The 17,933-nt window shown below is 41.1% G+C and overlaps 1 protein-coding gene across 1 annotated transcript in view; it reads left to right on the top strand.

Annotated features, from left to right (window-relative positions):
* The first annotated feature begins 4,639 nt into the window (after positions 1-4,639).
* Positions 4,640-17,933, top strand: part of LOC126145179 (trypsin-like) — a 40,919-nt gene continuing 27,625 nt past the window's right edge. The window contains exons 1-3 of the mRNA XM_049915538.1: positions 4,640-4,714; positions 11,919-12,004; positions 15,632-15,744. Of these exons, the coding sequence (XP_049771495.1) occupies positions 4,651-4,714; positions 11,919-12,004; positions 15,632-15,744 (263 nt within the window). The 5' untranslated portion in view covers positions 4,640-4,650. The remainder of the gene's footprint in view (positions 4,715-11,918; positions 12,005-15,631; positions 15,745-17,933) is intronic.

The raw sequence follows: 17,933 nt of genomic DNA, 5'->3' as shown, positions 1-17,933 counted from the left end.
CCTGTGCACTGTAAATACTGTATAACCCTTAGTAGTTGATCAGGTGCTGTTGTGTGAATAAAACTCATTCTCCTCCTCCCTTACTATAACGTATGTCTACTAACCATCTATAATGAGTGATGCTATAAATATTGTGTATAAAAAATTCCGTAGTAGTTGGTCAGTTTCTGTTATGTATATAAAATCATTCTGCATGTGTGTATAAAATCATATATATATATCATTCTGTGAATAAGTAACCTCTGCTAATTATATATATATATATATATATATATATGCGCCCATGTATGTACTTGTGACTATAGGGCTGACTACGATTCATGCAGAATTCAAAGTAAATATTTACTCTGAATTCAGCCTGAATCGCATTTAGTCACAAGTACATACATGGCCATTCCTTCAATAAATTCAACCTCCACTTATTTTATAATTATAGGCCCAACACTTAGCACTTTGGTACAGGAGTAATACAGACATTGATGCATTGCTAGATTTGTATATTTACACTGTTGTTGGGCAAATACTAAATAAATTCATAGTTCACCCGTCTTACACAGTCTATCTGTTGAATTGATAATTCATAGCACATGACTTTGGATTTAAAAACACTTAAAAGTTTTAAGTGAATTTTCATATCCCATGAGGTTAATTCTAGCACTGCCTTACCGTGCATATCTGCACCCGAACCTGTGAATGTTATGAATGTTACTAGGAGTGTGAGATGGGTCATACTCATCCATCATTTTCACGTCTATGTATTTCATAAAACTGCATAGATAGACCTTCTCATACTACGAATGCTGCACTTGAGCATCTATACGTCGTGCATTCCTACTTCTGTGACTACTTCAAAGGCATTTTCAAGTGTCAGGACTCAGAGTTGACACCTTTAGAACAGAGGCAGTGGCATTGTACGTGTTGGTGAATGACCGTACTTGTGTGGGACCTGACTGCTGTGGTTGAACTGTGACATACTCGGACGACACTTATTCTGGAAAAATCCCGTGGACAGTGGTTGCTGTTGTGATGTGTGCAACATCTGCGCGTTCTCAACTGTAAGAATAATAATAACAAGATCCTAAATATAGCGATATACACATGTAATAATGATAATTAGAGGCGGATTGGCAAAATATCTACTGATAACCTTCTTCTTCCCAGTCGATCGCAGCTGCTGCTGCTGGCCGCGCTTTATGCTGAGCAGCAAATAATGAAAAACAAGTAATCACATTATTATTTAAAAAATTGCTCAGAGAGCGGGGTGCTGGATTTTCACGCCATTGGGTGACAACGTGCAAAATTGCTCGGGTGAACTTGCATGCAGTTCGCTGAGCAGGGCCACAGGGATGTGGGGGAGCTTGTTGCAGGGGTTTGGGGGCATGGGGGCGGGAGGGGGAGGGTAGCCTTGATGACAAGGAAGTGTTGATACTGATGTCAGAATTCTCGCAATGGCCATGGTGCAAATGACCAGTTGCAATGATGACATAATCCTGGGAACGGCCTTGATAGTAAGACAGCACTGATGTTGATGTCAGCGAAATATAACAAGCATAATTGCTTTAGAACCGAGTGCTGATGCTGATGTCAGAGAAATTCCTGCCCATATCCGCAGTGATCCACTACTGTCCTCAAGCAAACTCATCTGCGGAATCCAAGAGATCCAATGAGCTCCTTAATAAGGGTTATGAATAATAGGAATCAAGATAGGTGCTCAAAGAACAACATACTAGGTCACGGACGTCGTTCCATAGCTTTTACGAACTATAATTAAAAATTCATCAACTGGTTTCATTAAAGATTGATGGCGTGTCATTGAAGACTTGCAACATGAATGATAGCTATCTTATCTTTTTTGAGAATACGTGACAGAGTAAGCTCATTACAGAACTGTTGCGCAAGTTCACCTTCTGCTGCTCGAATGGAAGCTGATAATTAGTAGGTCACTAACATTCAGTATTCGTTCATCTCTATTTTATCTATGGTTTATTGGAATCAATAGGAATTTATCACAGATTCTAGTTAATGTGTCAAAATCAATTCGTTTGTTGTGTCTTATTCTGAATGCATGTCCAGTTTATATTTGTTGTGTTCTACAGTACCTCCAAGTTTCCAAGCCTTGTGTCACGCCAATAAGCGACTTTCTCAATGGTCTAGGCAGTTGTACAGAGCCTTCTTCACTGTTAGAATAGCTATTTCTATTTTTATATTAGTTTTTTTTCCTCTGTTGAAAACGATGAAGACGCTGCACGATGCTATCTGGATGTGATGTTTCCTCAAACTCTCTGAAATGAAATAAAAAGAAGGATGATTAACCCAGAGTCAATTACCGCTTATCTTCGTTGAAGCGATATAGTAGCTGACTGCGCAGCCACCGTCAGTTCCATGAACTGATTGAAACTTTTCCTTGCTTTATAGTCACATCTACGGTACCAACAGTCAGCCATCTAAGAGTCTATCAGAATTCTTTTTTTCACATGCAGTCATTTTTTCCTGGTCTGCACGAGAGTATGTAAAAGATTCTTCTAGTATGAAACTTTTTGATAATGTTCTAGACCTGAACTCAGCAAGCGGACAATTGTTTACCGACTGAGCAATTCAGTCACGTCTTACGTATCCTGCCCTCCCACAGTCCCAAATCTACTCACAGTTGCAATACCGCAAGTACCTCAATTCTACTTTACCAACCTCACTCGAGCTCTCCTGCATACCTTGGTGTAACAAGACACCTGACAGGACGTAAACTGCGGAGGACTGGTATAGCCACAACGTACAAATTGTTTCCGAAAGCTTGTTATCCCCACGTAATGTCTGACAAGGTAGATTGTGACCGTGAACGATACTGACTTCGAAAGGGAGTATCGATGATACTGTAGTAACTCTAGAGTGAATAGCTCTCTCTGCAACAGCATCTAAGCTTTCCATTATAAAGGCTGATGGCTCTGCCTGCATCAGTTGTCACATTTGGAAGAGAGGTGCCTAAATTGCACCACTTTATTTCTTTTGACCTTAACAGCCAGCCGGTGTGGCCGAGCGGTTCTAGGCGCGTCAGTCTGGACCCGCGCGACCGCTACGGTCGCAGGTTCGAATCCTGCCTCGGGCATGGATGTGTGTGATCTACTTAGGTTAGTTAGGTTTAAGTAGTTCTAAGTTCTAGGGGACTGATGACCTCAGATGTTAAGTTCCATAGTGCTCAGAGCCATTTGAATCATTTGACCTTAACAGTATGTTACAGAATTATTTTAAAAACGCCATTCTCAGCTGCAGAATGTTGATATTGGTATTTTTGTTAAAGACTGGAAATTCTAAGAAAAAGAAATACACTATACTTAATTATCTACACTTAATTTTCTACACTTAATTTTCTACGCTTTTTCTTGACGGGTGGACTTTAGTTCTAGGTTTCTTCCCTATTACTTGGGTTAGCTTTTTTTTAGCCTTGACTAATCTTCAGTTCACAGGTTCCTTAGCTAAGAATTGGAAGTTTTGTTTGGAGTCTTCGTCATTTCCCTCGGCTTCGGCGATATTCCTTGGATGGATGCCTTCAGCCCATTTTTTGCCGCCATGGCTTCTTCTGCACTGAAATTATGGGGCAATCTGTTTTCTTCTGCAATCCTTAACGCAAGCTTTCTTATGTCCGACATGTTTAAACCCAACATTGTCTCTCCCAGTATAAGAATATGCTCTTCGATTCGTTTTCTGCTCCATTAGAAAACGCTTTCCTGCGGCCAAAAATTTTTATATTCGAGTTTGCGTTTTCGTTTATATTTTCAGAAGGCCTTCTAACTGTTGACTTGGGCACATTTTATATGCAAGCACATTCACGTAATCTGTGATCCGTGTTGAGATGTACTGCCACAGCTAGATGTAATTTATCTGTGCTACAGTTTCCATAGCGCCTTTCTGTTGCCATATAGTAATAAAATATAATTAGTTAATCAATGACTTAGGATAAACAACACGTTAGAAAATTCATCACATCATTTCTAAACATTATGTTGCACTAATAACGCTAAATTCGTTTCTAAAGCACAATTTACAAGCAAGTTTCTAAAATTTTCCCGGTGCAGTATCGAAACTTACAGCGGTACATTATAGACAATGTCGTTATTTTCTCTTTGTCGATTTTCTACAAACGAACCATAAAGAATACTGTTTCATGACTGTCTGCAAACTATTTCATGTTCATTCAGTAATTCCGTTCACTACATACACAAAAAGTTAGATGAAAGCTACAACAAAACCAACACTGTTCTCAGACGATCTGTTCCTCAACAAAAAGTGCTCATAATCAACAAAATGCCTCCAAGAAGCACATAGTTCACGCTGACCACGCTAACTATCGGTTATTGCAAGAGGTAACATCTTTTATAGCAAAGCCAGAACAATACAGGCAAATCTTCCCTACCACATAATTTCATCAACTTTAACTGCGTTTAAAAAATCGGAGATTGTGAAAACAATACACGAAATCCGCGGTTAGGAGGAAAAGACCCTAAGTGTCTGCCGGCGAACAAATGGAGACAATCACAGCAGCGCGCGTTATCTACGGCCTTGTAGAGAGCAACAACATCACTTGAGCTGATGATCAGAGTTTTGATAAGGGCATGTGGCTTTATATACGGGCAGGTGCGGGCATCTGTCTTGCAGACCATGGCTGTGACAGCTCGCGTCCTTTTGGCGATAGCCGTTCTGTGTGGACTGGCTGTGGGCGAAGGTGAGTACTCTCTGTCCGCAGTCTATTTCAGATTGTGCCACATTATCAAGCTCTGCGACATTTCTTCCCGTATACAACAGATGCCCCTCTCAGGTATGCACAGCCGTTTTCTTCTGAACATCTATGGACAAAGCAGATATACAGAGCGATCGAAAATTCGCTTATTCGGACGCCACTATGCCATTCCTTGCACACTAACAGTACGAAAATATCTGTAGCAAAATGTCTTCCTGTACATATTTTCGGGTGAAAATAGACTTCAACGGACTTCAGAGAAAGACAATTTTGCAGCTTCGACAAGTATGTTCATTCAAGACTGTGCCGCTGTCCTGGTCATATATAACATAGTATAAAGAAAATGTTCTGCAAGAACTGTTAAAACAGTTTACAGGGAACTTTCAATAATGAAAGAGATAAATTTATGTAGATCAAACACTGAATTTTTTAGATATTAGACTTCTACTTCTTTTCAACATAATCCCCACCACTATTAATACATTATTATACAGGATGTTGGAAGAAGAACTCTCCAGTTTTAAGTATAAATTTAATGGGGAAATTAATGAAAAATTATATCAATGAAAATTCCTTCATGTTTTCTTTAATGTTAATAGACATCTAAGTAGGATCCATTTGTTGCCCTGGACACGTCGAGACGATATTCCACTTCTCGCCACGTATTCACCAACATTTTGGGTGTAACTGTCACAACCGCCACGACGATTCTTTCCCGTAAATGATTGATGTCTCTGATCTTTTCACTGCACACAACGTTGCACTGTAACTGACTCAGTTTTCACAAGCCAAATAGTGCACTGCGCTTTCTGTTGCGGAGTACACACTGTTGCTGAGTTGCTCTACACTGCATTCCATGCACGTCTGAGTTGACTGAGGGAACTGAGGGGGAAAAACAGCACTGGCGCAGTCTCAAGAGCAAGCAGACGTGCCAACTGCAGGGGAGCGAAACTGGGAGAGCTGATGAATCAAACACCACAAACTAGAACATTGTATGTCACTTTGTACAGATTCTAGGACTCATTAAAAGTAGGGAGTTCTTTTTCAGACACACTGTATATTAAATAATATAGAATAAAATATTAATATACTTGTCCCAGAAATGAATTAGTTTTTTATATCTGATGCGAAGAAATCTTTGTTTCAGCCACTTTCCTACAAATTCTTTGACCTCCTCGCTATTACTGATATTTGTTTCACGTAATCGACAACCAGGGCGTCCCAGGAGACTGTCGTGAATTTTCCCGTTGATGCTTGCGTTCTGAATTCATTTCGAACAGGTGAGCTGGTGTGCTGCCATTCTGTGCTTTGTCTTCCGTACTCTCATTCAAAATGGTGAATACAAGTTTCACCACAAGATAAAATCTTGTTTATAAATTCGTCAGTTCCCCTTTCATACCGTTCTTTCGAGTCTGTACTTTAAGTCTTGTTTCCTTGTATTCTTGCGTTATCTCTAGCTTGCACATGTTTTGCTGTACTTGAGCTTCTTGCTGATAACGCTGTGAACTGTGCCAACACTTACTGTAACTGCTTTTGCTAGATATTCAACTATAATATGTCGGCCTTTACGAATAATTTCTTTAATGCAGGTTCAAAGCGAACGAGTTGACACTTCAAGTGGCCATCCGTCACTAAAGTTCGACCATTTTTAAACAGTTCTGCCAGCTTATAAAAATTTACACACGTCACACAATTTTCACCCGACTGAAAAGCAATTCCAGAAAACATTTTAGCCGACCTTTCACCTTCAGAAATAAAAAAGTGGGATACTCAAATAATTTGGGAACTTCAAGCGGACAAGGCATCGTTAAATGAATTTTGAAGTTATAAACGAAACAATATTTATCCGTCAGCTGTTCTCAGCTCATCGCAATAATGCCACCCTAAAATCATGAGAGTACAGAACTACTGCCACAAACTGTTTCATTTCTGTTTCATTTTGTCTCCTTAATTATTATTAAATTTACCTCGTACGTTGTTTAAAAAATATGTTCCTATGGATACAAAAAGATAGCACAAAACCCTATATAGTGTGTTCGACGTTCTCTAAATCTCTCACGCTTTAAAAACATCTGGGCTTCGGTTTCTGAGAGACTGGGACGTCATGACTCGACAGCCACTACATGTCGATCCATATCTGTCTGCCCTGATACCCAGTCGCGTTAGAGTAATGTTGCCGATACAGAAGCGAGCTATTTGTACTAAACGAAAACATCGTATATCCTCAAATCATGTAATTTGATCATGTGCTCATTCTGTTGTACTGTACACGCACAATAGGTGAAATAAGGGTACCTCCTAGCCTCCCTGGTTTTAGAAGTTCAGTGGCCAGCAATTTATTTAGATATCGGCGTTGCCCGAGTATATATGTAGTCCAGTCTTCCGTTAATTCATCTCCTCCTTTCCCATCTGCCCATGACCCACTGCTCCCCCCCCCCCGACCCCCTCTCTCTCTTTCTCTCTAGTAATATGTGAGCCAAGTTCGATTAAAATTGATCCAGGTGTTTAGCAGGAGCTTTTTATCCACGAAATTGCTAGACTAGGCACATGACACATATATTTAATATATTTCACACATATTTCACCTGTCTCTAGTGAATTTCGCCCTGCAGTTTCGTGGTCACGCAGCTCAATATTTATGACGTCACATCTTCCCGAAGAACGCGTCGTACAATGACATAATTTTGCAGCTAAGTTCAGTGGTATATTTGAATATTGTCTGCGAAATGTGTTGCGAAAAGAGTTAACCACAAGAACGTAATAAATTAAAACGTCATGCATGATCCGGCAGTTTTTCACTCATCTCAGTGTTTATCTCACCAACTATTTTCCTAAACCTAATTGGTAGTATTCTGTCCTAAGCACTCCTCAACATCGTGTTTCGAGACACAATGCTTTCATCATCAAGTTGTAAAACGTAGCTCACGTGGTTAAAACACTTAAATGTCTGCTAACACAATTGCGGTTTTCATAAAATGAAATTGAGTAAAAACACGTTGGACTGCGTGTCCTCGTCCTACATTAGAATCGTCGATTGTTGTTAGACTTTTTATAGTGTTTTTTTCCTGATGAGTTAAGTCTTACAACCTGATAGTGAGAGCATTGTCTCGAAACGCATTGTTCAGCTGTATGTAGAACAGAAATGCGGTTGAATGCACCGTTTATTGCTGTTAAAACATAACAATCGTTACATCACATCATAAAAACGGATAATATTTTATTCCTAAAGCATTGTGTCTGCTCACGTAACAATGTTAATGTCTTTCGTGTTTTATGGAAACTGATCCACTTCTTGGCGATAGCATACAACCAATATGGACACATCTACCTCTGGTTTGCAAAAGTCACTGTACGGTGTGTAGCGAAAGTTCCACAGCCTACTCTCCTGGCTATTCTACTCTACGATACTGTATTAGAAATGATCGACTGTTGAAATACCACGGCAGCTTTTCAAATTTCTGTAATTCCATTGTCATGGGCATTAAAAAGAGAGGTGTGTTTTGGTATGATGTAATATTCTCGAAACTTCATGCAAAATACTGTCTCGCGATTTTAACAGTAAGCGCTCTCGTTGAGCACAGTGCCTCTCTCGTCTCACATTGAGGTTAGACGATCATTTATGTGACCTTGACCTGCCCACAAAACAAGCCAGTGTCCCGCTGATCTTTTGAATCAGTAACGAAAACGTAAAATCTTACCGTGATATTGAGGTGTACTATGCTATATAGGGAAAAATACAGCAGTTGCAAGTTACAACATCCATTCAGAAACCACATGTGAATGCTTGCAGGTCATACGTTCAGACAGTGGGTTGATTTAAATCCAAGTTATCTGCTCTAGCCCGGTGATTGATAGAGATAACAGCTCGCCTCAGATAATGATCAAGTGGCAGCACACCCACGACTCTAGAAGAATAACACAGCTAAAGCCATGGAGGCCAAGTTATGATGTCCAGTGTGCATTCTCAGTAGGTCACTATGTGCAGGAAGCGCCTACTGCGGTACCAGAGTATGTTGCACACGTGGTTTTTTTTTACGTTAGAGATATCCCACCACTGACGCGATAAAATATGTTCTAATTTCAAATGGGGAAGAATACTGTCTCTGTTAATTATAAAATAGTATTCATCACGGCATATCGAAGAAAGATTGTTGATACAGCATTAGTAAACTCTAGGATCGTCTGTGGAAGTGTCCCTAACAAGTTCGTTTATAAAGGTAACAGTGCCTACATAGTACTAAGGACAGAAAATGGCTGAAGCCAGATGTTAATTCCAATGAAAGTCTAAATTACGGTTGGAATGTGCAGCCATATCGGAAAAACGCATTGAACGCCGGTGTTGGTTGCGAATTTGTAGCTGCAAAAAATACAATACTACCTAACAAGGCTAATACGGATTCAGAATGCGAAATAAGTGTTAGAGGAGGATCAAACATAGTCATCGAATGTTTTTATAGACCCCTGCTGTACGAATAGAAGCGGGGAAACATTTGGTGGAAACTTGGAGAAGATTTCACGTGAATTTCGTGGTCCTGTTTTAATGTCAGGTGGAGCTTTCAACTTACGAACTTTACACTGGGAGACTCAAGAGAAAAAGATGGGTAGTGGAAACAGGGAGTTTTGAGAAACTGCTCTAAATGCCGTATCTGCAACCTACCTTGAGCAGCTTATCAGGGAACCATCTCCTAAAGGCAACGTATTAAATCTCTTGGTCGCCAACAGGACCGAAATTCTCGACTCAGTTAGCTCAGGAGATCAGTTATCATAATGGAGTTATTGCATCACTGAATACGGCTGTAAATTGGAACGTAAAGAAAGATAGCAAGAACTACAAGAAACTATTTCAGATTACTTGAGAATGCCGTGAAAAATTTGTGATCGAAAATGTTGAGCATCACTCAACAAATTTAAGACTATAGTACAAAACACCTTAGAGAGGTATGTGTCGAGGCACGCTAGTGTCAGTTTAATATACGAAGCAGTTTTTTAGGGCTTACTGCAGTAATTAGTGTATATTATCTGTCTTTCATTCAGGTTGATAGCCTAGCATGTCGTAGTTCATAAAACCCTTTGCTTTCGACACTGTTCCAGAAATTCATCTAAATGTACTGACGGTTTGTAAGACATCTGCTCGTGAATTTCCCACATTTCAATAATGGATGGATGAATTCAGATGATGTCGCATTTCCATGCAAAGCGACATTTGTAAATGGCGTCCTCCCAAAATTACAATCACAACAAAGCTAAACAATGTGATACTTACATGCTGTCAGTAGAAATTCTTGCCGTGTGCAGATGAGCATTATCTTGTTGGAACGTAAGCCCAGGATGGTTAGTCATGAAGAACAACAAAACGGGGTGCGCATTGTCATCGACGTACCGTCGTGTTGCAAGAGTGCCGTGTATGACAACCAAAGACGTACGAAATAGGGCACTATATATGTGCTATAAGAAAGAGTCTGGTAAGTTAAGACACTAAGAAGCCATGAAAAAGCTGCGCTCAAGATAGGTATCGCAGTTGTTCAAAGCTTGAATAGTGAGATGAAAAAGGTATTTTCTACGATAATGAATTGAAACCGTCAGCTGCCGAGAGGTGTTTTTGATATACCTCGATGGGGACAGCTGAAAATGTGGGCCCTGACCAGGACTAGAACCCGGGATCTCCTGCTTACATGGCAGATGCTCTATCCATCTTTTTTCTTTTAATCTCATTTTGATCGTTTTAGTTCGTTGCATGTGCTCGCGGCGGACGCCGCAAGGCATCCGTTTCAGTTCGTCATTGATGTATTAGCTCAGTTTTTTTTATTAAGAGGGAAGCTAACCCTCTGACCGAACGCGCTGAGCTACCGTGCCGGCGTTTTTTTTTTTATGGATAATTTTTTTTAGTTTGTTCGTTGTTGATCGTTGTGTTTGGTCGTTGCGGACGTCACTTGACAGCCGTTCAAGTTCGTTTGATGATCCTTCGACTCAGTTTTTTTATTACAGAGGTCAACCAGCTCTCTGACCGAACACGCTGAGCTACCGTGCCGGCCATTGACCTTCGTCTGTGCGAATGCGCACAGGTTGCCCGAACTCTTACGGGAATCGACACCTTAGTGTGCGCGAGTAATGAGTTGATGGGCAAATATCTATTAGGTACATTACGTATGTACATTGTGGACAGCTTGAAATGTGCGTCTCACGGGAAGCGCGCAAGAGATAAGTCCGTGCAGTCACGCTATTCAGCTGTGTCCTCGGTGGCTCAGGATAGCCGGCACGGTAGCTCAGCATGTTCGGTCAGAGGGATAGCTGCCCTCTGTAATAAAAAAACTAAGTTAATGGATCAATAACGAACTGAAACGGGTGTCATTCGACGTCCGCCCAGAGCAGTTACAACGAACGTAAACGAACAAAATTAGATTAAAAAAAAAAAAAATGTGGATAGAGCGTCTGCCCTGTAAGCAGGAGATCCCGGGTTCGAGTCCAGGTCGGAGCACACATTTTCAGCTGTCCCCATCGAGGTACGTCAACAACACCTGTCGGCAGCTGAGGGTTTCAATTAATTATCGTTTATTCTAGAGAAGCTGCACGGTCATCAATGGTCTCCGTTCTTTCGAGAACAGTTACTATCTTCATATATAAGGTATTTTCTATGCTGATGATTCTATGCAAGTGTAGTGACCGAAATGGAGAAAAAAAATTTGGAGGTGTCGGAGTTACAAAAGAAAACCATATTTTATACCATGTGAACAAACCCACTCACAACAGTCACGTAATCGAGAAATTGCAGTTTTGAAGTACGATGCGTTCACTATATTTGACATTGGATGACTTACACGTGATCTGACATCAAAGCAGTTTGTCTCTTGAGCACCTTTTGACTATTAAACAATTTTTTTTTCCGTGTTGGAAACCTCTCAGCACAAAAACACGGGACTTATGCACTGACCTGAGAGGAATTTATGACTTAAAATCATAGAATATCACTATAAATTAGACATATTAGAACTGACACATGTGCGTTCTACGTCTAATTGTTGATTTTTTTCTTAAATGCACTGTTTGGCAAACGTTTCAAGTCACAACAACGAGCGCAGTGCGGTCGCGAAAGCTTCATAGCCCTCTCTTCGTTGCTGATCTTTTTCGCCGTAATACTCCATCTCACTAGTTTGTTGGAGAACTGTCGTCACTTCGTCTTGTTCTGTTGCAGGTTGGGGACGTACCCACGGTCTCCAAGTCCAAGCCGGCCGCATCGTAGGAGGACGAAATGCCACCATCCAAGAGTTCCCTTACCAGGTAAGTCCAAAACCACTCCTCTCCACGAGTGCTGTTTCAAAGGGTTTGGACAGACATTCTTTTTCTGGCAATAAACATAGTACAGGTACACGGCAATCCTGCTTGGCATCAAGTGAGAAAATATGACTTGACGAAGTCATCTGTAGTTCCGACTGTTACATGAACTAAGCTTGGTCGTATGACAAGCCGTGTACAACTGTAAAGTCGTGCGATCTGGAATTTTATAGTATAAACCAAGCAAAACATAATAGGAAATACAATCTAAGACAAAAAAAAATATGCACCACGAAGGAATTATCCAAATGGGACGGAAATTAGTAGATGTGATGCACATGTACAGACAGACAACGATTCGAATTTCAGGAAAAATGTGGATTAATTATTCGAGGGAAAGAGCTTCACAAATGAGCAATTCAACAACGTGCTGGTCCGTCTCTGGTCCTTAGGCAAGCTTGTTGGCTTGGCTTCGATTGATAGAGTGTTTGGGTGTCCTCCTGAGGGGTTTCGTGGCACATTCTGTCCAGTTGGCGAGTCAGATCGTCGAAATCGTAAGCTGTCCATAATGCTCCAAACGTTCTCATTTGGGGAGAGATCCGGCAACCTTGCTGGCAAACGTACAGTTTGTCAGGTGCGAAGGAAAGAAATGGAAACTCTCGCCGACTGCGGACGGGCATTATCTTGTTGAAAAGTAGGCCAGTATGGTTAGCCATGAAGGCAACAAAAACGGGCGCAGAATGTCATGTTGAAAAGGTGATGCGTATGATAACCATATGGCACCCCAGACAAACACTTCTGTTTGTCAGGCCGTACGGCGGGTGACAAGCAGGTTGGTATCATAGAGCTGTCCAGGGCTTCTCGAGATACGTCTTCGCTGATAGTCCAGGCTCAGTTCGAAGCGGGACATTCTCCTCCAGCCAATGAGACGACAGGCGGAGGCGTTTGGATACGCACTGGACAGCGGTGGGATAACAACCTGACCGTCGCCCGCCGCACAGCACGACTACCAGGAATGATGGTCTGAAGTGCCATTTTTTTTGTAGCAGAATGGCTTTGTTGTCACCCGCGGCAGCCTTCTGTACAGTGGCACGTCGACGATATTCCACGCTACATTTTTGTGTCCTCCATGGCAAGCCGTCATGGGGTTACATTTCAGCAAGATAATGCTCACACACACACATGGCGAGAGTTTCTTACTGCTTGTCTTCGTGCCAGCCAAACTCAAACTTGGTCAGCAAGGTCGCTGGATCTCTCCCCACCTGAGAACGTTTTGACCATCGTGGGCAGGACTCTTCAACCAGATCGGAATTTTGAAGATATAACCGGCCAATTGGACAGAGTTTTGCGTGATATTCCTCAGGAGCACATCCAACAATTCTGTACTCTGTGCAAATTAGATTAATTGCTTGCATAAGAGGCGGAAGTGGACCAACTCGTTATTGACATGGTCAATTTGTCAAGCTCTTTATCTTAGATACATCATCCAATATTGCTGAAACTGAAATCAATTGTTTGTCTACATACGTACATCAAATCTACCGATTTTTGTCCCATTCAGATAGTTTCATCGTCGCGCATCTTTGTGTGTGTGTGTGTGTGTGTGTGTGTGTGTGTGTGTGTGTGTGTGTCTTAGAGTGTACCTCAGCATATAGGCTTAATACCTTGATGTGACAGAACATTCTTTCACGATCTTAAACTATTGTAAGACGGTAGCTTATGAAATTGCAAGTGGGGAGTACACAACGGAAGTAAGCTAATTTAGTGACGCATTTCCCACGTGTGTGTGGGAGCGCCAGGAGTCAGTTTCTGAGAAAACGGCCAGTGATCTTAACGCCCGAGTGGTCGATAATAAAAAAATTTCACACAATCCGAAAGGACAAGCCGAGAATAATAAGAAAGGGAAAGCCCAAGTACAAACAGAACCATAATAGCAAACCTAGAGAAAAACTAAGAGGAAGCGAGTAACTGTGTGTGAAAACAACGTCGGCTATTAGAAGGCTTCGGAAACATTAATACAAGTGGACGAGTAAAGTGCGCACACTTTCCTCCTGGGTTATGTCGCCAGATGATCTTGTCGAGGCCTATAAATATATGTCACTATGTACCTCCTATTTGTATGTGTCTGAATGGCTGTAATACCCAAATCGTGCTTGTACACTGTTCTCATGTACCTCCTATTTGTATGCGTCTGAATGGCTGTAATACCCAAATCGTTCTTGTACACTGTTCTCATGTTCTCTCTAGATGGTACTTATGGACGTGGACGAGTATTCATTTCTGTAACCGCAGCCTTTGATACAATTCCTCCAGGACATAAGGAAAGAAACATTTTTGTGCTAATTTAGATACATAGTCGTTAGTATGGATTGAATAGGGAGTATCGAAAATGTGTACCAACGGCGATTTATCATTTTTTATTGTATAACCAGTATGATTTTCATAGCATGCTACCTCCGTATATTCTGTGTTATATGTCAATCTGAAACAAGACTGTTTTCTGTCAGAATCTGTTCACTGTTAAGACTCTGTAACATCGTATCAGGGTACGACTTAAATTAATGTATGCTATGAATTGCTAAAACCAACTGTAGTATAACATTTCCGGTGCTGAGATGGCTGTATGGGCATGTTCCGAAACCCAAAAAGTTTTTAAAAATCTGTTTCTGAAGTCCATGCAGCCCGCGGTAAGGTTGCGATGCAAAATATGGCCAATGCTAATGCGTCCGTATCAATTTCGATGTCCTAGTCCGGCGAGCATACAAAACTATGAGACAGCCATACCGTGTTAGCTCTGCGGAAATTTTACATTTTTCGTCAAAGAGATCTTCACTTAAAACAGGAAATCTAAAGTCTGTGTTGGATCCAAACTCGAACCTGTAACATTGTCTTTTGCGGACAAAGCACTTGCTGGCTGAGTTATCGAAACACTGCTCACAGTCGCCATGCTTTTGTACTTCTCTTCGGTATTCCAACCTTCAGAGGTCCATTCTGCATACCTCACTCAGCTAGAGGGCGTACTCGTTCAAAGCCAAAGTTTCGATTTCGAATTCTGGTCCGTCATACAGTTTTACTAACTCGTGCAGATTCAAAAATCGGCAACCAAATGTCTTCACTGCAAAGGAAAATAATATGCCCATACTGTTTTATTACAGCAGCATGGCATCAATTGAGCGACATTTTGCTCAAGTAACGTGTAAGAGGATTCAACTTTTAACTGTACCATAGTGTACCTGGTGGGTATCTCCGTCTCTATCTATGTCGGGCTTAATGACGTCGGTGCTTCCACCCTACCTGGCACAACAGTTTGCCATTTCGACTGACAAACTACTGCGGCCTGCGGGAGGAATATTCAGGCACGTGATCTCAAACGCTCTTCGATGCGACTTTTCAGTTACTAACCGGGATAGATCTGTCCACGTGCTATTGATACTCGACTGGGCTCGTAACGGGAGAACAGGTTAGTGTATTTGAGTCGCTCTGCATACAGCAACCTTGTTGCTACATCATAACGTCTGTCACGTCCCCAACTGACAGAACTGAACCTCCTTGTAGATACGTCTCCCAAGTTACCATTGCCAGAAACTGTGGCAGGCGTCCAGCCATACTAACAGCTGTTTGCCTCTCTTCCAGGTGTCGCTGCAACGCAAGTACGCCATCGGCGACGGCGGCAGCCACTTCTGCGGTGGTTCCATCATCGATTCCCGTCACGTGCTCACTGCTGGTCACTGCCTCTACGCATATTAGTATGTCTGCTCACATAATGTTTCAATTTCTTGTGTGCGTATGCAAGGGGACGGGGGAGGATGGCAGAGGGGAGGAGCTGTTCCGACAGTAAAGTAAAGGTAGTCGTAAGTTCTTGACCAGCTATAAAATCTCTCATGTTGCTGAAGAGATTCTTGATCTATAGAAAGCTGCAAGTCAGTCTCCATTAAAAGAGATGTATTTGAGCCATTTGATTAGGAAGTGAGACACTAAAAGCAGTGCATGACATGTCTTATTTCTGCACGAAAATAACTAGTGATGAATGTAATAAAAAGGATATACACTGCAGACCGACAAGAGCAAGAAAAATACTTTTCAAAAATTGTCTTGTCTGAAGATACTTATCTGAAGTCTAGCCTTGTACATAAGTGAAACGTGGACGATAAACAGTTCAGACAAATGTGGTGGGACCTCTAGGAATTAATCCACTTTGGAAGGACTCGACGCAGAGATCTGCTTTACACAAATATCCAGTACTGAGACCAGAAATTCCAGTAAATTAATGTACAGACAAATCTTCACAGGTAGCGTATTAATTGCTTTATTACTGTTTCACTCTACAAACGAGAGCATTTTCAGATATTCAAGCTTCTGATGGCAACACGTCAGATTCAAAGCTCCTTTCAATACCTTCATCAAATTACTAAGTCATCGCTTTAGCGAAGGCCCATGTAACAATTATGTCTGTTTGGTGGATAACATTCAATAACTTTGGATAACATTCAATAACTTGAGGACTCTCAATTTCGAATGCCATTTGGAACTGAAAGAGAATAACTGCGTTTCCCGCTGTCTGTTGAATCATGTTTTATTTTCCTTAAAAAGCATGTGTTATAAATACTATGACAGCGCGTGATAGGCAAATTTTGTGATGCCTCAAGGCCCCTATACTTTCGAGGTAAAGTTTCTAACCTCACTACACAGTCTCTTGAAGTGAACCATTAACTCGTAACTGGCCTTGTATTTGTTACCGTCACCTTTCCAGAATGTAGCAGAGGCTTGGTCCAATTACAAAAATAATCGTTGATATGCCAATGCGTTCGTGGGGTGCAAAGTGACACAATGTGAAATTCTCGACATATAACCGAACTTTTCCATTAAATCTGACTGATTACTGATGCTCAAAAGTCGCGTTATTTTAACCCGTATACACAAATCTGTGTATTGCACATAAGTTCACTCTTCAGCAACTTGAATCAGAAGCGGTCAAGAACTCGCTCTTTCGTGAAAACTTAGCTACTGCCGTCATCGGTCAGCTTCATATCTTTTTAAAAAGAAAAATATCGTCAGCTACCTCAGTTAAATATGTATACTAACAATAATAAATTCTCTTTAAATACCTAATTGTTTGAAAGCAGAGTATTAAAACAATGGTTAGTTGTCCTTAAGCCGAAGGTTGGTTTGAACACCAGACTGCTGTACTAGGTGTAGTTCTGTTGAGGGAGGTGTGTCCTTCCATTCTTCTGGTCTTTTAATGATTTGCCCAGCCAGTTTAAAATGGACCAATAACTACGGTGGAACTCGGCATTTTCTACGCGAAGAAATCACTTTCGGATGAGAAAGAAGCCATAAGTGTCGGCAATAAATCGTAGCATCGACTGAGGATTGAAATCCGAATCTTCGGATTGTTCATCTGACACTCGGCTACTTTGTCAGCGAACAACCATAGAATTAGCAGGGAAGCACCCAGACAGATTCTGTCCAGATAAAATGTATGCAGTCTAGTGGTTCGTTTCGAGGACTACCGGCTAATTCGTACGTACCTAACTGTACTCACAATCTTAATAAAACAATCATTAAACGTAGGTGACGAATGGGAAATACAACAACCTCCTCCCACAGGGGAAAACAAAAAAAGGAACAAAAAACAAGTAGGATCCATTCCAATGATGACGTATAACTTTAATAACTCTTGTTGAATGTCTTGACCACGCTTTTTATTATTTCCAAACTCACCTTTCGATATTCCTTCATTTTTAAAGACTATGAAATACAACACAAAACTGGTATCAGAAGATAAAAAAATATGTTACAATTAACCATTGAATAGAGATATAGTATAATGAGTAGAATATGGCTTTCTAACTTACCAGTGTTATGTCAATCACACAAAAATTCTTCACCACATATATTGCATCTCGCCAACATTCTTAATCACGAGAGAAGTGGA

This window comes from Schistocerca cancellata, chromosome 2 (genome assembly GCF_023864275.1).
Source record: "Schistocerca cancellata isolate TAMUIC-IGC-003103 chromosome 2, iqSchCanc2.1, whole genome shotgun sequence".
Taxonomy (NCBI): Eukaryota; Metazoa; Arthropoda; class Insecta; order Orthoptera; family Acrididae; genus Schistocerca; species Schistocerca cancellata.
The sequence above is the reverse complement of the archived record's forward strand: the minus strand, read 5'-3'. Positions and strand labels throughout refer to the sequence as shown.